The 21,150-nt window shown below is 43.8% G+C and overlaps 1 protein-coding gene across 1 annotated transcript in view; it reads right to left on the bottom strand.

Annotated features, from left to right (window-relative positions):
- Window positions 1-21,150, bottom strand: part of tafa3a (TAFA chemokine like family member 3a) — a 57,214-nt gene that overhangs the window by 11,419 nt on the left and 24,645 nt on the right. The window contains exon 2 of the mRNA XM_040204895.2: window positions 11,718-11,830. Within this exon, the coding sequence (XP_040060829.1) occupies window positions 11,718-11,829 (112 nt within the window). The 5' untranslated portion in view covers window position 11,830. The remainder of the gene's footprint in view (window positions 1-11,717; window positions 11,831-21,150) is intronic.

Below are 21,150 nucleotides of genomic sequence, written 5' to 3' on the forward strand. Positions count from 1 at the left end.
TGCTAACCTCATGCGGACAAAATACGGGGATACGCGTGTAATAAAAATACTTAGGTAAAAATATAGAAATGGGTTTACTAGTGAAAAAGGCTTAAAATGAGGCTTCAAACACACCAAAGACATACTATTATTGGTTTATTATAAATTCATGCCCGCCGAGGATCATGAAGAGAACTTTCCCAAGACCGGTGTTAAATGGGATTAACATATTCAGAGACGCTTCACTCATTTGCATCCGGCCGTAAACCTGCTGAGCCAGAAATCAGCCCCAGCAAGACCCCAGAAATAAGCTGAGAGAGACTGTAGCAGGGGTTCAGTTTACAATGAAATCCCAGCATGTAGATTGTACGGTGGTAGTAACGCTGATGCAGCGCCGCAAAACTACAGTATATTTAGGGGCCAATTGGGTGGTGTTGCATGCAAGAACTTGTTCTAGATGTTCTATTGTGATCTTTAGTCTGGAAGACTAAGTTGTTGGCAGAGTCTCTATTTCCCACTTTCCCCGTTGCCGCTTGATAGCAGAGATGGTAAGAAAATGCAACACGAATGCTCGATCGTGTCGGACGAAATGCAATATTGAGAAACCAGGTTAGCAAATCCTGTCGGTCACCTGCTAGCCGAGCGCTCGCGGTGCTTCGTCATTCCCGCGACAGCCGCCCCGCCCCGACTGAGAATCAAGCCAACCACAACTTTTGAGGTCGTCCTTCATCAAATTGCTGCAGATAAAGCGCGCGCAGTCTTCATTCTCGTAGGTCTGTTTTCTGGTGGGCAGAATTCCTCCTATGTTTTAATCTTTGACTCGCCGGGGACAATCTTTGTGCAGAAAGAACACAGAAACAGATGAGCGGGCCCTGACATTCCCGGGGTGCACGCTTTGGCGCTTTAGATGAAGTCCGTGTCAGTACCATTCATCTGGCTGCCAAGGCGTTAGAGCCCACCACTGACTGATCAATTGGAGTCCCTCAAGGAATCACACAGCTTTATAAGGGAAAGGCTACTGAAGTTATTAAACCCGGGGACAGCTGCCTCGGGGAGAGGCAGAAAAGGACTCGCAGACTCCAGAGCTCCTGCAAAAGACGGTCGTCTCGACGCGGTTACTCATTCTCCAGACAGTGGCCTGGAAATGCAATTAGGGATGTTCAGACACACCGTCAAGGAGCCATCTTGGTCTTTTCCTCACTTCATCGCATGTGATTTTTCGGTGAATAACGCTGTATGTGCATTTCTCATCATCTCATCTCAGCGTTGCGAGAGAGATACGATAAGAGGCCTATTCAACGTTTTTCCACATCGTCTGAAGCGAGCACTTTAATGAAAGCAGCCGAACACGTCCCGTGGTTGTCTACCGTGATTTTGTTTCACATTAAGATCTGGCAACAGTTTTATTAGAGTTTAAGTTTCATTCTGAAAAAGGAAAATCCGCCTTATGTCAGAAACGTCTCCGTGCTGTTTCATCATGACATCAATAACATGTGCAGTAGAGTAAAAAGAGAAAAAAGAAATCTTTCTCACCCGACTTAGCAAAAAATGTTTTTTCATGTTTGTTTTGTCATTCGCTGTCAGTAGTTTTTCTGTGCTACTTTATTCAACAGGATGAAGAAAAAAAAACAGCAACATTGATTTAAAATTAACACAATGCCAGGAGTGGAGGATGCGGTGAAGGGAATCTGTTTGACTCAAAGCGACGGTGCTCACATCCCACGCGCAAATAAGGCAACAACTTTTGACATTTCAGCCCCGCGTCCTTTAGAAGCGGCACAGGCGGAGCTCTACTGAGCAATGTTTTGACGAATAAGTCCTCGCTTTGTCTGTGTCTCATTTGTACCTCTTTGTTGTGCGCCCACAGACGACCACAAGCACGTAGGCAAAGCATAACACATTCATGACGCGGGGTTGGTATGCCTCAAGGATAAACACAATAATAAAAAAAATTGCGAGGGGCAAATTCACAACGAGTAGCAGCAGCAGAAGGCTGAATTCATCTGACATTGTGGATCAGTTTAAAAGGAGCTCTGCTCCTCTCAAGGTCAAATTCACAAATGATATGGTTTTTTTACAGCATCCTTACAGTGGAAAACGTGTAGTTGATTGCAATTATGTATGTGGAAAAGTGTAAAGGTCGCTTCTGGTTCAATCACACCCTAAGCAGAACAATAGGAGACAAAAAAGAGGGATGAAGCTCAGCAGCATAATTACTTTTGTTTAATTTTTCTACTTAAGATTGAACTTTTTGCTGCGTTACATTTCCAATATCACAATATTTTCCTGATGCAAACTAATAGTGTGATAGTGTCCAAAACCTCTTAACCTCAAGCTGGAGGAGAAGCCAGAGGCCGCTCCTTTTTTTTAAGTCGGTTGCTTTGGCTCACTTCAGCGGAGGGCTACCTGAGTGCTCTGCTTCATGAGTAGCATCCACGGCTTAAAGCGAGCTATGGTATCATAGCGTGCATGGATGGATTTTCAATGACAGCTTCATAATGACGGCATCTGTCTCCATAAAGGCAGGCAGAAGAAGTGGCACGGGATCTGCCACGCAGACGCCACGCCGTAACGGCGTCGTAAACGGCTGCCGTCTTTGCTCTCCCACTGGATTCCCATGTTTTTCATCTAGATTCCAGTGAGGCCTTTCGGAGCTGAAGTGACGGACCCGGTGTAATGAAAGACAAAGGATTGGCTGGAACAATATTATCTTGTTAGCGTCGCCGCGGCCATCGACACTGATCCCCTGTTGAATTGTGGGCCGCCCGTGGACACTATTAGAGGAGCATCTGACCTGCCCCCCCCCCCCCCCCCCCGACAGCTCGATACAAATGTTCCTTTTTTTAATAGACCATCTCGCTGAAAATATGTCGACAAACCTGTTAAAAAGAAGCCATTTCGAGAGGACTCCAATGGTTCCACCCATTACATTTTACGCTCCAGCCCATTCACATAAACTTGATGCTCAGCCTCGGCTGCTGTTTTTATGGTTCACTCCGGAAACCCGGCGCTGCACCTCATTCCTGAGAAGGTGTGAGCCAGAAGGCAAAAAGTCATGGAGCGCAGCCGGAAGACGGAGGCAAGCAATTGATGTACTGCATTTTAGAAGCTTATATTTCACTTTATTCAGTCGGTATCCAGCCTCTAGTGAATAACTACCCGGCCGTAGCGCGGCATTACTTTAAAGGGAAAAAGGGAAACCACCCAAGGCTGAACAGCTGAAGAGTTTCTCTCTGACTTCCCTCTCAACATTGCCTGACTACAGATGAGCACTCATAAATGTCTGGCGAGATTTATATTATCAGAGTGCGTGGAAAAGGGGTTTCGGGGGACACTTGTTAAGGAAACGGATTATATTTTTTTAAAACGGAGGCCGCACATCTGTAATAGAAACTAGGAAAGAATTAGCGCTTAAAGAGGAGATTAAACTTTCCCGACATGTTCTCACACATCTTGAAATAATACCATTTGCCAATCTAGAGACAGATGGCGAGCTGTTGGAAGCGGTCTCAATGACGACAGAGTTACAAGTACCAGCCTGCGAGAGTGAAAAATACCTAAGATTCATTTTAATTGATCACGACAATCCGTCGTTAGCTGTATTGTTCGAATTTATTCTTCAAAATCTGGCAAAATCAAGACAAATGTGCCCCAAACAGACTTTTTTGAACAACCACAACGTGTTGGAGGATGTAGACAGGAAGTTTGATGTTGCCACGGTGTTGATTCATGAATATGCTTTTAGCCGCGTTCGCACTCTACTACAACTATCTGTGGGATACGTTGATACTGAAGAAAAATACGTTTTTATAGTTGGGACCATGCTTCTTTTAACACCTACTCCCCCACAACAACTCTCCTCTTTGATATGGAAAGCACATTTAACCTCTCTGTAAAGCACATGCCAGCAGCTCTTAGTTTTAATGTGCTCTCAAAATGAACTGGCACAACTTGACTCTATTGCCAATCAGGTCATTTGAAATAAGCTTTATTTTGGTCACATGCATACACATCTGGACCGATTCATAGTTCATCTTCCTTTTTGTAACTTGTAAAAAGTGTCACAACAGAAAAACTGACATTCCTTGCTGGTTTCTACCTTTTTATTTACGATTCTCTCGGCCTGAACTCGCCATAAACTCGGCAAGCTGCCGATGCTCTTTGAAGTTTGTAATCCCCGGCGCTCCGCAGGAATCATCCGGACACGAGGCTCTAAATATCAAATGCGTTTGATAAGATCGGGGGCCGCTCCGTTGAGGTAAAAAGATGGGGTTTGTAAACCCCTCTCCGACTACCAGACAATCTGCTCGGACCATCAGCTGGGAGCGTTCGCCTCCGCCTCACCTGCTCTACAGGTGAAAGCCGTGTTTAACTACGTGTAAAAGCTTGAGGGCAAAAAACCCTTCCCCTAAATAGTTTATATAAAATAGTTGTGAGGCTCCTGCACCAGTCTGCACCTCCCTGCTGCATGTAGCCGCATGTCACTCTGGCGAAAACCCTACGAGGAAGCGCGTGTCGAGCATTTAGCGGAACACGACTAAACCCCGGCTTTAACGTGCGCCGTTCTGGCAGCTTACGGGCGGCTCATTAAATATGTGTGAGCTCGAAGAGTTCTACGGAAGTGGAAATCAGAGAAGCGGACGTGTAATCTGCGATAGAATACATGCCCGCTCGCTACTCATCCTTTCACAAACGATTGCGAGGATGAAAAGATGTTTTGGGGGCATTCCAGCGAAACAATGCAGAGGATGCTGGAGTACGTAAGTACCTCGGTGTTTGCATAATGAACCACACACACACACACACACACCTAATGAGGAATTCCTTCCCCGTACCATTTCTTATGGTATCATTTGTTTGACAATGAGGCCCAAAATGACTTATAGGAACGAACCACCAACGGACGCGTCAGCCTACCTGCGCAGCATCCGTCAGCACTGAACAAGGTCCGAATGTTGAATTTCTACATATTGTTCTTTAATAATCGTGACCGTGGACAAAGATGTCCCCAGCTTTGGAGGAACAGCGTTGTTCATTTGTTTCATGGTCTTCTGTCTCGGTCACCATGGCGATGTCTGGGTTAACTTTTACACTTTGATCTGTATCTTCTGCCTTTTTATTTTTTTGGATACATCCTTCAAACACATTATAACCCCTTATGTTTGCTTCTCGCTGGATATACTTTTACTTTATATAATATATATTGAGGAAGCGCACTTAGCGACAATGAGACCTTTTCTACAGTGATATTATTACAATTACCCATAAAGGAAAGCGGGAAAGGGCAAACTCTTTTATAGTGATGGACATAATTAATAATTTCATGTTTTATGCCGTTTCGTGGTTTGTCCTTTGTACCCTGAAGAAGGACAAACACCACCAATTAGTGGCAAATGAAATGCATTGGTTATGTGATTTACATTAATGAGCTCCAGTGTCGATGAAATAAGAGTTTACAAAGAGATTGCTTCCAACATCAGGACCAGCAAACTAGACAAATGCAGACTAAAACCCGTCATAGAGAAAAAAATATATAGATAATTGTTTTTATGTGAAACAATCCGGTCACGTAAAAAAAGTTTCAGACATCTTTCTATATAAGGGAACTGCTTTCCCCTCCTTCCTTTCAAAATGAATAGCAACGATATCACAGCGTTTGGAACAACATGATTAAAGCTGAATGTTACTATTGTTCTTTATGATACATAAATTATAATAAATCACACTGGTTCCAGATTTAATGTCATGTAGCAACATCTGTAGAGCAGCGACTGAACATCCACCAACAAATGAATCGCTCCAGAAAGTCTTCAACACATTCCAGGTTCAACAGAGCGGAGAACAGGAGTGGATCATTTGAAAAGGAACCGCGGCTCCTCCCGCTAAGCTTCAACCAAGCACAGCCCATTAACAGCAACACAATTGACTAACTTTAAAGGAGGTTGCTCTAATTGCAGGGTAAGGGCAGGCTTTTAGTTTGTAAGACCCAATTACCACCATGCTGTTAGTACTCCTCCGCTAATTGCATTCATCAGTTGAAATCGTTATCGCCGGGCTCTCCTGCGATTTCTATCAAAATCCCCAAATCCTCATTCTTTGGAGTTTCAGAAAAGAAAAATATAAGTCATAGTGGAGTGAGGAACGGTGGGTTTACATTTAAGGTGTAATTAGAGGAGGGATGGAGAGAGAGGACTGCTGGCGTAACTGATTCTGACAAAGTCAGAGTCCTGTTTGCAACATTAAAACACAGAGAGAGAGATTGTACTTAAAGAAAACGTATCTCTTTTTTTGTATTTTCTTGAAAACTCCTGATGTAAACTGACCTCAATTTGGGAAGAATTCTAGTATGACTACTAGAATAACGCACCAAAATGCATTGCGTCCCCTCAGTCGCAGGACTGCGAGGCAGACGGTCTAAATAAATAACCGGTTGGATAAAATAATTACGATGGACAGCGAGAGACATTTTAAAGCAAAATATAAAGATTTAATGCAAAATTCAACATGAAAATGATCAATTCAGTTTCCTTAACTGTGAACAGTCTCCTGTTAATAGCTCACGTCGTTGTTAATTTAGTGCGCAGTAAGCAGTACACGCTGATTAGTGCAGTATGCAGTAGATACATGTATGCCACTTCAAATACTTTCGGGTCTCGGCTGAGATCGAAGCATAAAAGTTTAATTGCCTAAAGACGCAGACAACAAACTGTATTAATTAAACATATTTCAACAAAAACACATAAGGAGACAATAAACTGAAACCAAAACAAACTGTTTCAATACAATATTGTGTCAATACATTCATTCGCGAGAATGGGGACGTCTGCAGGTGGCACCTCGCACGGCAGCCCCTGAAAGGCCCCCGTGAAAGGCTGTGAATGGGCATGAATGTGCATGAATGGATATGAATGGGTATGAATGGGTGAAATATGGCATGTGCACAGCACTCTAGGGGGTTGAGAGACTAAATAAGGCGCTATTCAAAAAAACAGGTCTATTTACCATTCAAATTATCCTTAATCCTGTTTTTCACATCTTGCGTGCCTGTAGACTTCGTGTTGAGCTCCCTCCAAGCAAAAACAGCAATCAAGTTGTATGAAACCAGAAATTCCTTCCCTTAAATCGGAAAATGTTTACGCTGTATTTTTTGTTTTTTTATCACCAGAACACCCCCACGATAAAAAGAACAAGCTCTGGAGGGAACTTTTCCTTTTAAGGATGTGAATAAAACTATTGACATTCTCTTAGCGCACACACACACACACACACTCCCCTTGCACTGGCTACACACACACACACACGGGGCCACACGCAGACACTCACGGCTCGTCTATACAGCTGCCATTCCGATGCGTATAGCACAGGACGTTTGATGGTTTTCTAATCTTGCTGGCTGCCACGGGGAGATGGGGCGAGCTGACCCCTGTCATCCCCCCCAAGTGCATCTCAAACAGCCCCACATCTCCATCTCAATCTCCCTCCGCCCGCTATCTCTGTCCACCGTTGTGTCCTCCACCTGCTCTCCAAATGTCAGGACGAATGCTCCGCATCCGCACACGTCCCCCGGGGGGGGGGGGCGACCTGCTCCGCCGCCGAGCTGGTATAATGTCATGCTACCCCCGGGCGAGGGGGGTTCCGAGGGTCAGCTGATGTAGCGCTGCAAGGCGAAAACAGCACCCGTGCGCTGCGTTGGCGAGCTCATTACAGGGCCAGGAGGCCGGAGGAGGACACGATAAGGTGGAAAATGCATAGTGGGATCAAAATCTTCCCCAAAAATGATGTTTTGCAGTCAAGCTTAATTTATCTGATGGTTCTCCTCGTTACTCTATTGCACCACTGGTTCTTTTCTTGTGTCCCGATTTTATACTCGTGAGCTTGGAACTGGAAGTGAAATAAATGGAGCAATAAGGTCAGGGAGGTTGACTGCTGTGGTAAAATATATTACTACATTTGGTCAGTTTGAGGCTCCATAGAATATAAATAAAGCGGAAAGTGGTTTAATGAGTTTGAAATTATGGACTCAGTATGAAGATAAAGTTATTTTTGCAATTTCCCTTTTAATATCTCTTAACTGGTGCACTCTAAAGTCATTGTTCAAAACACAATGGCTAAATCTACCACTGAATAACTTGAGGTTGGACTATCTGAAATGCTACTATTGGAAATTCTGACAATAATCTAAGCCTTTTGACACTAAAATAATGACTCGGCTGCTACGTGGTTTTCATCAAGGCATTAAAAGCTCTCTTTTACAGCCTTTTTCTTCCAGGCTGGAAGACTGAAACAATTTTAATTAATCTTTTAAGCATATTAAAATTCACCATTTTTAATAAAGTAGGACATTTTAATATCTAATATGTATTTCCCATCATTATAATAATCAAACTGGAAATTTGGAGGGAGAGAAAAAGGTTTTTTCAAGATATATATCTATATCTAGATAGCTATGTTGTGTGGATTTTACCATTAATTTGGAATCAGAAGAAACTCGTTTTACCCTTTATGAAACATTGAAAATGAAGAGGGGAAAAGAGTTTAAGCAAATTTGCAGAGAATGCAAAAAAAATCCCCACAAGGAAGAAAAATCTGCTTGAGAATGAGTCATTAGAGTGCATCACAGTTTTTGGAAAGTCTCCACAGTAAGCAAATATGGAAATACTCCTCTGAATTCAAATGAGAGCCATGTGCACAGTTCCATCTTATTAATTAATAAGGGGCAACACGGCCCCCCTGTTTCCATGTGAATGCAGAACGGGACCTTGATATAAAACCAGCGCAAACCCGAGCTCCGATGTCATTTGATTGTAATTTGGCTTAATGCTCTGAATTTAAGAAGGAGTTTACGACCTGTAAACGCCGCTGCTTGGAGCGTTTTCCTCTCGGGAAAGAGGAGCTGCTGCCACTTTGCATCGCACAGCCTCAGCGGGAAATGTTTTTCACGCCCGTTTTCCTCTCTGCCACATTTTTTTGTGTTTCCCCCTCGAAGGCACCGACCAAGAAACCACAGAGAGCCTGATCACTTTTTTTTCTAAATTGGACAAACTGAGATACAGTTAAAAAGTCCTGTATCTGAATAGCCGAGTAATGACGCTGCAATCTGATCCTGGTCATCAATCTAAAACCCAACGACGGGATCAAAAGAAATTGCACGGGCAAAGGACACTTCTTGCGCCGACTCTCTATCTGGACCGCTCCCCCCCCCCCCCTCCCCCTCTCCCTCGGCACACTTCCATGACTAGCTAATGAATGCAGATGGTGCTCTGGGGGATGCAGTGGTCTTATTACCGGGGTTATGTGTGCGCATCGTACACTCAGCGTGCTCCGCTCTGTCTATGGTGAGAAGTTCAATTGCTTTGGGGGCGAAGCCCCCCGCCTCAATAAACTAAAGGGGCTAAAGAGGTTTGTTTGCTGGATCCACCTTGACTTGACCTCAGCGGCTCAGGGACGGCGGTCCGTGATTACCGAAGTGTCAGCGCGGTCCGGGGAGGACAAGCTACTCGTGTTAGCCCGCTCTCTCTCTCTCTCTCTCTATCCCGCCTAATAAATCAAGAGCGATACACGCGGAAAAAAAAAAAAAAAAGGGGCGGGACGATTACGGAACCAGACAAAATTGTTCATGCAACATGTTGGCGGTCACACGCGCAAGATTTACCGCTTTATCGTGCAGTAATCGTCAAGTATATTTCGAAAGAAATGTAAGGTTTTGATTAGATCGTGTGTCGGCTATCTGTTGTTTTTTAATGAATGCGCCCATTTAATCATGACAGCACATTGAAACGTTACCTCGGATAGATAGATAGATAACTGTTTTACATCCTAAAGCCCACATCCGGGCAGAAAAATAGAGCAAAAACAAATCATTTCTCTCCCATAATTAGCACATTGGGATAAGGTGAGACATCATTACACAAGAACGCAACCAATAAATAAAAAGGAAAAAAATAAAGTGACGGGCCGTTAATGTCGTTGGGTGATGGGAGGGACGGCATCCCACACGGTGTCTAATGTGACCTGCCGCTGCATTAGATGACCTTCTCATGCGTTACATGAGAAGGTGAAAATGACATTTGTGGAGCCCCGTGAGCGATGTGGGGTTTGCGGTGGACGGTCCTGCTCCGTTTCCCGCCTCGGAGTCAAACTGCAGAATTTGTTCCTCTGTTCGGCCAAAGCAGCGTTGGTGAGTGTGTGGATGAGGGGACACATCGACTTACTTTAGAGTATATTTTCATCCTATGGCCAAAAATGTAGTGAGGAAATAATAATGACTAACATAAATACTACTAATAAAATATCTATCCTCCTGTGTCCAAAAATAAACTTTGACACGGTGAAATTATTCAGCAGCTGCTCAAGTAAAGAAAATCCCAGTAACTACTAGGACGGCTTTTTCTTCCTCTGTATTCGATCATCCACTTTAAATGTTAGCAGCACATTATATGGATGAGGACAATAGATGTAAGATGGGATCAGCTGAAATCGTCTATAAACTGGGTCATCACAGGGCGGTTCCACAAGGTCTGGTCCAATGCCCGTGGTAATTATGTCGGTAGGAAAGGAGGACGATGGAAGTACAAAGATCAGAGAAATGAACATTTTCAGCTGAACAAAACATTACAAAAACTAAACATTGAAATAACTTACACACAGTCAAATAAGCGTCCAAAAAAGTCAAATAAGCGTCCAAAAACAACTCTAGTAACAACGATGTAGCGACCATTAGCAGGTAACCTGCCCTAAAGCTCACCGTGCCTTAATGTCTAATTCACTCTAAATGGGACCTCTGCTGAAGAAGCTTGAAACTAGCAATTGAAATAAAAAAACTCATGTTCACAATCCTAATACAAATGAGAAGTGAGGTCATTTTCTCATAGACGTCTACGAAAACTTTTTTCTTTTGCGGGTCGTGTTGTTGTTTTCAGCTAACATGGCGCCGCATCCCTGCAGCCTCTGCCTTCAGCGGAATAACGCTCATTATTTCAATGTTTGGTCCCAGTTTCTACCGACACGCCCAGGGATAAGGCCATCTCCCCATTAGCTTGACTTTGAAGGGTAGTGTCCCCTGTCACACACACACACACACACTTTTACTGGTATTACTTTTTTCTCATGGTATGCTTGACTCACATGGCTGCCAACCTCACGGTACATCTGTAAATCTTCTTTGAGAAGAGACCCAGAGAAAGCTCAGCTAATTATATCACCTTCCGTTGAAAACACGAGCGAGGCGAACTGTGACCAACGCATCCACTGACGTGACCTGTGAGGAATCGGTTTGGATTCGATTTTCTCCCCATGCAGTCAGTGAGAAAGAAGCCCTTCCCTAAGCCGATGCGTTATGTGCTGTGATATCATTTATGATGACATTATCAAACGTATCGTATCTGTTATGGTGCATCTCACTGTGTTGTTGTGCTGATTTATTGTTCAGAGTAAAAATAAGTCGATTTAAAATGTCTGTTTTCTTCAAAATTCTGATTTGTTTTCATAAAACCTTGATGATGCTGTACGTGGTCCAACTCTCTCAGAAGCCAGTAGCTCCCATTATTTTCATAAATACAGTAAATACTGTTATTATTTTTCAGACTTCTCATGGGAATTGACTCAAAGTACAATATACCACCAATTAACAAATATAGACCAGCGTGTTTCTTTAATCAGCGCCTCCACTTACACTGAAACATCCAGCAGCAGCAGGACGATCTTCAGAGAAAACAACGAGGAACACACATGTACTTTACCTATGTGGCTTCTGTGTGACGATGCACTGGTCAGTTGTCCCCACAGAGACACCATACAGACGGTCAGCAGCAGTGCCCTTCTGCACATGCTCTGTAGATCCCTCTCCTGCATTCTGGAAGAAAAAAAAAGGGGGGAGGGGGGGGCGGGGAAACAAAAATCATCGGCGTGCCACATTTGTATCACACAAGCACTCCGAAATATGCAGGTTGGCTCGCTTGGGCTCATGCCAGCGAGCTGCCGAAGCTTCGGCTCGGCAGTCTGAGGTGGTCAATTAAAGTAACTCCTGAAATCACAACGCTTGGATCAGCAGAGCTTAAGGTGGACTCCTTCTCTGTAGCGAGGATTAAGCCGGCTGAGAACCACGGAGTGCGGCGACTGCGCAGGAGATGCAAATAAATGCAACAACAGCACACATCAGCGGCGGCATTAGGGCCCAGTCTCACACACTCTCAGAAATCGGGGGGGGGGGATTTGCTCACAGCGCTGGAGTCAATCTGCGCTAATTGTTATGCAGTGGGCTCAGCGTTGATGAACTTTGACATGCCAAATTTCTCCGTTGTGGAATAGCAAATCGTCTTGACACGGCTGACCTTTGAAGGCAGGGAGCGGTTTTCAGCTTATTAGCCGCGCTGCATCCGGCTTCATTCAACTTCCTTTGTTGGGATTCCAGAAATAAATAACTGTGTGACTTGAATGTCCCCATTAGCAGCAGTGCTAACAAGGTTTTTGATGATTAACGTTGGAGCTGAAAGCCCGTTGCTCCCGTTCTGTGCAAAGCCTATTTAACCAATATAACTACATTTTTTTCGAGACTGAATGCCTTGCAAGGTTTCCTCGCGTGATATTTGTTTGAGCAGCATGAGAGCGTGAGACAAAGCTCGAAAGCCGGCTGCTCGTGCCAAAAGTGTGCGTTGGCAACCGTGCATAAACACACTGCAATTCATAACACCAATTTAGATCTGGAGACAGCCAGAACAAATAAAGTCTGTTTACTCTCTCTGCCCCCAACACACACAGTTTCTGTCATCCTGCTACCTGGGAGCTGAGTAATGCTGCTTCTGTGGTCTGTCTTAATGTGCTCAGCTGAGTAATCTTCATGTACTTTCAGAGAGCCGCTGTCCAGTAACACTCTCCATCTCCATTTGAGAGGCCCGTGGAGAGAGTGGAACGGGCAATGCAATCAGCCGCTCATCTTATTGCCAACAGAACCGGCCTCCAATCTCGTGAGAAGGCGCTCGCAAATCACAGTCCTGCTTTGAACTCGGTTCCAGTGCAGCCACTCAAATTAGTGAAAAAAAAAAAAAAAGCTTGGGTTTCCTTGAAGAGAGCTCAACTCCGTCTCATCTGGCAGCGGCCCGCGTGTGAGGGAAATGTTTTTGTTCCGGGACCGTCTTTGTACTGACAGCCAGAGCCGGGGTGAGATCTTTGCCAAAGGCTCTAATTCCGTACAGTATCACACAGCTGACGCCATCACGCAGACTGAAAAACCGATGTACCCACAGTGTCTGATGCATCACCAACAGAGACTCCACCTTCACCCTCGGTTCCCAGATGCATCATGTGAAGTTTGCCGATGCGAAGGTGGTGGCGACTGTGCAAGAAGTGTAGCAGTGTGTCGACAAAAGCAAAGAAAAGGCGAAAATTGCTGACGTGGCGAAAGGAAGACCTCGCGGAGAAACGCGATGCGCTTTGGTAAGAAATAGCCGGTGTAACATCGGTAATACCTGTAGGTTTCTGAAATGTAATTTGGTGATCTGCGTGGTGAAGTTCTTCACAGTGGCGTCAACACTTTGCCGCAGGCGTTGTTTGAATTTGTCGGACTTACGTCAGCAAAAACACACACGTCAGTGTAACCAAAGCGCCTCTCCGGAGACCAACCAGTTGAATCAGATCCCGCAGAGTTAGAAGACTCATTCTCACCTTCACTCCCTCTAGTTTCACGTCTTCACAAAGTGTAAAGCAACCTCACTTGTAGTTTAGTGCTTTCAATACCTTTCACTTCTGTTCATCCTGAAAATTACGTTTCCCCGCTTCTCTAAACTTATTTATTTCCAGTTATTGATAACAAGAAAAATGGAGAAAAATAATAAACCCGCTCTGACAGCCGAACTCTGGGAATAATTGGAATTTGAGCGGTTGAAAATGAAATGTCTCGCAGTTAGTGTGTGAGTTTTATTCCAAACAAGATTTAAATCTACTCAAGCGTCTTATACCACATCTTCCCCCTCACGTCGGGCGGTGTTCAGGTGGCCTGCTGGAGCCCGTTAACGGGGTAATTATTCCACCTGATGGATGTGGCACTGAGACCAGGTGGCTCATCACAAAATGGCCTGATCAGGGTAAATCTACTCTGCGATCACTTCAGGCAAATATGTACATGCTGGAGGTACACATTCACTTTCAGCGTGACATGTGGCTTGGATTTTAATATCATTGCTTTCTCCACAGTATCACAACTCCAATCTGTGCACCTTTGATATAAATAACACCCTTTCCCACCTAATTGGCTGACTTTTTGTATCAACATTGTGAGAGATTGTTTTTAAAAAGGTGCAATGTCCTGAGGTTCTAGTTTTAAAACATTAATAAAAAGATTTAGGCGTGAGGACGTTTTGTCAAAGGTGTCTATGGTGCTGCGGAGATATCTAATGAGTTGCGCATGCTAAACAGCCCCAGCTAACACTACTTACCCTGTGAGAGGCCATAGCGATACAGTCTGTCCTCGGTCTAACAGAAGAAGTGGAGAAGTAGAGGGGCAGTCGAGCACATTGAACAAGCCGCCCACTTAGCGCAAACACCGTGTTCTTTGTCATAACGTTGCACCTTCAACTTTGACCCTGCCCCTCAAATATCTGCAAAAGAGCACGTTGGCTTTTCCTCATGCAAAATCCTACAAGATGCAGGAGGATGCATGTGGTATTTTTGGCATAGTGCATCGCAAGTGTTGGGACATTCTGCCATGCTAAATAGTCCTAACTGGTATGGTACTTTGCGTATTTGAGAGCACGAGAAGACGGCGGAAGCTCTTGGCAAACGACCTCCATCACCATCCCAGCAATTGGCTCACTGCACTAAACCACACAGAAAATAAGAGATAAAAAGGCTTTTATAGTGGCTTTTCCACACTGGAGTTGATGCTGAACTCGTAACGTTTCTTTTAGACACATGCAATTAACATCTAATGTTTGATGTAGCTGTTATCCTGCTGCTGGGGTCCGGGCGAGGTGAGCTATAACAACCTATTGAAAGAGCCACTTAGGAAGACTGTCAGATAAAGGCCTTATTTTGACTATCTGAATGTAAGAGCAAGGTGAGAGAGTTGCTGTTTCGCACATTGCATCTTTAATGAGCGCGTCTGCGTCTATCTTCATACTCAAAGGTTCACAACACATTTGTGATTGGATATTTTTATTGTTGTGTTTTACGCAAGTCAAAGGTAGGAAAGAATTGCAATTTTCATAGTTTTCTATTTCATCAGTTAGTACACAAAGAAAACATTTATACTTTTCCATGAAAATGAGCAAAACATTCTCCTTCTCCATATCTTTTTATCAACTGGGAGTAACACCTGCATTCTTCTCTGCTGATTGCTCTGTGGGTAATAACCATCAACTGCAAACCCCAAAACCCAAATCCGTAAAGCCGTAATCCTGCAGCTCCCCGCTGATATTTTGGGAATCGTCGAGAGGCAATCGGAATGCTCCAACTCTCGGTTCTTGCACCTTTAACTTTATTCACTTTCTATTTCTGGGATATATGCAGCTCATACTCAATTGACACTGTGTCCTACCTATAATTTGCGTTGCATAGCAACCCCAGCAACACACACCCTTTGATCTCCTGCTATTCCTATTGGTGAGTCTCACTGCTCACGGTGAATAAATGCCTCCTCATTGATTACGGCCAATCGGATGGACATAATCGACACAAAAATGTGCACGTGCACACACACACACACACAGTCATGCACGCACCATCTGTCACACAACAAACTTCTCCCCGGGCACCTATTGCCTTTCTGCAGCAGCAGTGGAGGAATGGGACTGCTGAGAAAGAGGAGTGTGTTTACTGCCGGTACGTGACACCGAGTGGACGAGCCGGAGGCGGCTGCTGTGGTCGGAGGGCAAAACAAACACAACGCCGCTGTTCATGTCAGGAGTTAGCATTGTTTACCTCGCCTCTGAATACGGCGCACAGTTGGTTGCGCACCAGCAGTCATGCCCCCGGCGAGCCGTTGCTCGGCTGCATGAGTTATTACGCTGACGTGGAAAGCATGGAGTCTGCTGAAGCAAAGTGCATCATCACCTGAAGTCAATGTCTCAAACTTGATATGTGTTTCATTGTGTTTCATTTCATGTATCTCGCTTTGATCAAATTCATGAGCAGCTTTGTAGTTGTTAAAGTCGTTCCATTGTCTGACAGAATTATTCTGAATCAGCACCATCAAATGGAAACATGTTATACGTCACTAACTTATGCACTTCACCAATATTTATTCTGATATATTTAATATTGTTGGAAGTTCTTAGATATTTTGTCTTCCCTCGTCCCAGGAATGACAGGCGAGTAGAATCCAACACTTGTGTGCGCAAATAAAGCACACACTGTTTGACATCATTTTAGAGTGTTTTGACTATTAAGGGAAATTGCCATGCGTTTAAAGTCTGAATTAAAGCAGAATGATGAATCCATTGAGGGAATGGTACTTTTTTACTGAATTTGCCCCCAGTGGTTTTTTTTAACCACAAATTCTAAGCAATTCTACAGGTAACTTTAAACAGGAAAATGATTTGCACATTACAGAACCGACTGCAAGGGGGGAATCAGAAGGCAAGTGACAGGTGAGCATCAGGCGGCCTGTCAGCGACAGCTTTAACTCAGCAGGTCGCCTGACAAAATTATAAATTTCTTTGGGCACGTCATGTAATCAAATGCACAATCAACGCTGCAGCATATGGCTCAGTGGGCAATCAAGTGCAAAATGTTTAAAGTATGTAAACACAGCAGCCTCATAGAATGAGGGGAAAACAATATTTTCTTTAATCATTTGTGCTCAATCTTTTTTTTTTTTAAATCTAAAAAAAAGAAACTCCAACTTGCAGCTTCCCGCCTGTAACGAGTTATTTATAGGGCACAGCTTAAAAACAACCCTGAAGCACAACCAAAGTCAAAAGGAAAAAGTATATGCACAGATGACATATATACTGTATATTTGGAGATATATAAAAGATATATTGTATATATTTTATGTTATCACCTCAATCTCATTTTTTTAAACGCAGGCAGGTTTGTCATCGTTGGCGCATTTCCTACAAATCAAATATGGTTATGATACTGCCAACCATGTTCCATACCATGCTATGTTATTAGACCAGTGGTACACCATAGTACACAAGACTTCACGGGATGAAAAAAGTAAACTATTGTACTTAATAAAAACAGAATGAATCAAAAGAAATGCATTTATATTAAATGTACTTAAATGTAATGTCATTAAACTGACATTAGTTATCTAGAGATACTATTGGTGTAACAAATCACTCCTCGCGGTTGGGAAGTCCTACATTACATATCTGTGTAATCGATGCTATGATAGCACCATGTCGTTATCATTCATATCTTGCTGTGTAGACTAATACTAATATTAATGTCATTGGTTAAGCATTCAAAAAGCTGGGTTGGAACAAGCTGGTAGAAAAAAAGGGAACCACACAGATATTTCATATCTATAGCTATTATAGATGTTTTTATTTTAAACTATAGCCAACAGTTCTTTGCTTCAAGCGTTTTGAACTCGTTTACTTAATAAATGGAAAGTTATATTTGTGACTCCTGATCCGTGATCCGAACCGAACCGCGAGGCTTGTGATCCGTTACACCCCCAAGCGTCACTATCGTCTGGAACTCACTGTAATTGAACATCAACCACAGATAATGTCGTAAAGGTCACCGCTCTCTGTGGTCAAGATTGAAACTAAGAACGTTTTTTTTATGTCGCTACATTGTGAGTCTGTGCATTAATGATGTGCAGTGTGTTGCAAAACTAGTATGGCATATTCCCGCAGTTGTGTTATTCAAACAATCAATTAAAGCTCGCCCCACAGTGCTCCCAGGGACAACAGCAGCAGTGGTGGAGGACCCATTAGTTTGCACTATTTAGCAGTGCCTCCTAGACATCTGGTGAACAAATTGCCATCTATTCAGCCCATTCTTCTGACTGGGGACTCTGTGGTTACAAGCGCGCTAATACAGATAGCAGATAGACGTCCGATTCTGCTGCACAAAAAACATGAATTTCATAGTTACTTCTGGTTCAATAAGTCGCTGCAATTAAACCTCATGTGACTCGTAGAAGTTGGAGCTGTGAAAAGCTGCAGCAGATTCAGCGTGCAGGGGTGGAGGACAGCGGCCGCCTTCCAGCCTCCAACTCCCCGCCGGGCTTGGCGTGGTGTTATTTTGGAAGCAGCGGAGGCCGAGCGCTTCAATCCAGAAGCCAACATTAGGCTCGGGCCTTTTTGGAAAAAATCCCCTCGGGTGCGGACGCAGAGGTCACCTCGGTGGAGCTGGAGTCCTTTCGACACACTCGGCTAGTCCCTTTATCTGGTTCTGTCCCTCTCTATCTGCCCATCTCCCCCCCCCCCCGCTGTTGTGGTTCGGCGCGGCCGCCTCGCTTCTGACTCATCCCGAGTCCTCGCAGCATGTCCTGTGCCACCGGACACACGGCGCGCCGCAGCCGGGATCAGATAGCTGTCCTAATGCATCATGGCACGGCGCGGGCACGGGGAGCCCAGGAACAGTCGGGTGAAGTGTGGGTTTAAAGGAGAGCTGCTGGGCTCGAGAGCACAATTTTGTGTTTGTTTTTCCATTCAGTCACATTCTATGCATAATAAAGCACGAGCTCCATGCAGCAACCTATACATCTCCATCCAAGCCTCACAATGACGATGGGAGGAAAATTCTAAAGGGAGAAATGAATTCTTGATGCTGTGCAGTTACATTTATATTCATTCAGGTGTGTTTAAAATGCACCACACGTTTTTTTTGTCGTCCTCAAACTCCTCGAAGCTTGAAGCTTCCAGAATGACGTTGATGGTAAACATACGTTTGTGTTCAAACTTCACCAATGAGCATTTATAAACAGTAACACCGTTACCGAGTTGTCTTCATATATACGTGTTTAAATGTGTTTTATTACTTTTCAGAAATTTGCATTTTCAACACCTAAACAGGTTTGTTGAGCTTTCTAGGTCATTTCCAGAGATGATTTTCCCCATCAGCAGTTCTGTTGTCATGTCTGATATTGAGTCAGTTGCAAAATGCTTAAAATGCATATTCAAAACCGTGAAAAGTATTTTCACATCAACTGAATGTGTGAGCCAGGCATAAGCTGTAATAAGATCAAAGAAACGCTAAGTGGATCTTCAAGCTTTATTTCCACATTTTATCCAACGATATGTCTGCTCAAGCAAAAAATGATTCGGCCGCTTTAACGCAATATAAGTCACTCTAGAATAAACACTCGGGTCCTCGTACTCGTGCAATTAAGCTCCAACGACGGGCCGAGCAGATTATAACTACAACGGAATTAAACCCAAGCAACAAATCACAGCACAACACCAACAAACATTCGCTGCGTGCTCCATCATTTCCTCTTTCTGCATAAAGCTGAATTTTACCAGCACAAACTTGACTGGCTCAGTCTTGATTCCTCCCTGCAGCCCTCTTGTTATTGTAACGTCAATTTCACCTTTATTGGATAGTGGACAGTGTGGAGGCAGACAGGAAATGAGAGAGATGGAACCTGAAGAGGAAGTGGTAACCATCAGTACCCCCCAATCTACTGCGTTTATCTGTTCCTTGCAGCATTTGCAGATTGATGGGTTTTGATTAAGAAGATGTTCATTGTTTTAATCTTATGCCCAATGCAGATTATACGATAATGATGTCCAGACCTGACTGACATGTGGCTGTGGATCAAGAATAAGCAGAAGGTGTCACCATTTTTTACTGCATCCCACATACTGCGTCCCGGAGGAAGACTACCGATGCAACCTGTTTGAGATTGATGAAGACATTTTAACCATTGCGCAAGCAATCAAGACCATCATAATGTTTATTCAAGTATTAAATTAAGTGGAAAGAATCCTTTTTTCGTGGACTTTGGTCAAAATAGTTTTTGCAACCAGAGGAGTCCCCTACTGGCAAAAAGAAAGAATGCAACCTCTGATTGTGGCAATGATTTGTCAGTATACTAATAGTGCCCTTTTAGATTTCTGATTTATTACATTACATTTCTTCATATAGAAGTTAAAAAATATACTAAGGCCTCATTTTAATATATTTTTGTAACCCTTGATGGCAGCGTACGGCAAAAGGATGTTTAAAGTTTCCGACACCTCCAATTCATCTTCCTCCATTGCATATTTCATTGACTTCCAACTCACCGCTCCTTGTCAACTGTGCAACTAAATTCATGCAAGAAGTTTTTTCTGACCTCCATTCTGCACCAACATAAAAAAGACTGGTGTGTGTCTGCCAGAAGAGTGACAGCTCTGGTGATGTCACTCTTTCCCCAGCGAGCCCCACATTGCATGTCAGCAGTTAATATAGTGAGTCTGAAATAGGCCAACTTTCACTTAAGAGATGGGCTGTAAAAGGTGTAAGAGTGAGCCGGAGGGGGGTGTTCATGTGTATTAATGCGCAGCGGGTGACGAGGGCCTCTGAATCCGGAGAAAAAAAAATCAGTCTTGACTCAACATTGAAAATGAACATTTAACCGCTGTTGGGAGCTGAACGTTTGTTTTATTTTTCACAGAGATACGTATAGTTAGCATTATCATGTTAATGGCCAGATTGTGGCACACCAGAGCTTTCTAGGAAACGAGCCACCATCGCCAGTCATAGCACCACTTAAATAATGAGTCCCCATGCTGCTGTTAGCGCTGCTGGACTCGATGTTCTGCATCTTAATAAGGGTAGGGTCAAAAAGAATAACTTGGAACTACTATTCAGCACCTCATTAGCCCCCCTTTAGGACAACAGAGTATGTGCCAGAGACTCTGAAGGGCAACAATTTGGGACATGGGCCAGTATTCAGGAGGCTCCAAGACAGCACTGCGCTCCACCACCTAAAAGTCCACCAATACCTCTCTGTTCGTGCCAAATGCATTATTTACACTGGAGCAAGGCAGGGCTCCAGTACCGTTTGCTCCAGCAGAAGTAGCTTTGCATGCATTCATAAATAATAAAAGCGCTGCACAACGCGTGGGAAAGAGGAGCACAAAGAGGAGCCCGGTCACACAGCGTGAAAGAGAACAGGGCTGCTTAATCTTGGCATGGTACAACACTGTCCATGCATGTGAGTCATCCATGAAGAACTAATAGCCAGATGACAAAATGCAGAGAGAGAGAAAAAAAAACAACCAGAGCAGG

This window comes from Gasterosteus aculeatus, chromosome 17, assembly GCF_964276395.1.
Source record: "Gasterosteus aculeatus chromosome 17, fGasAcu3.hap1.1, whole genome shotgun sequence".
NCBI lineage: Eukaryota > Metazoa > Chordata > Actinopteri > Perciformes > Gasterosteidae > Gasterosteus > Gasterosteus aculeatus.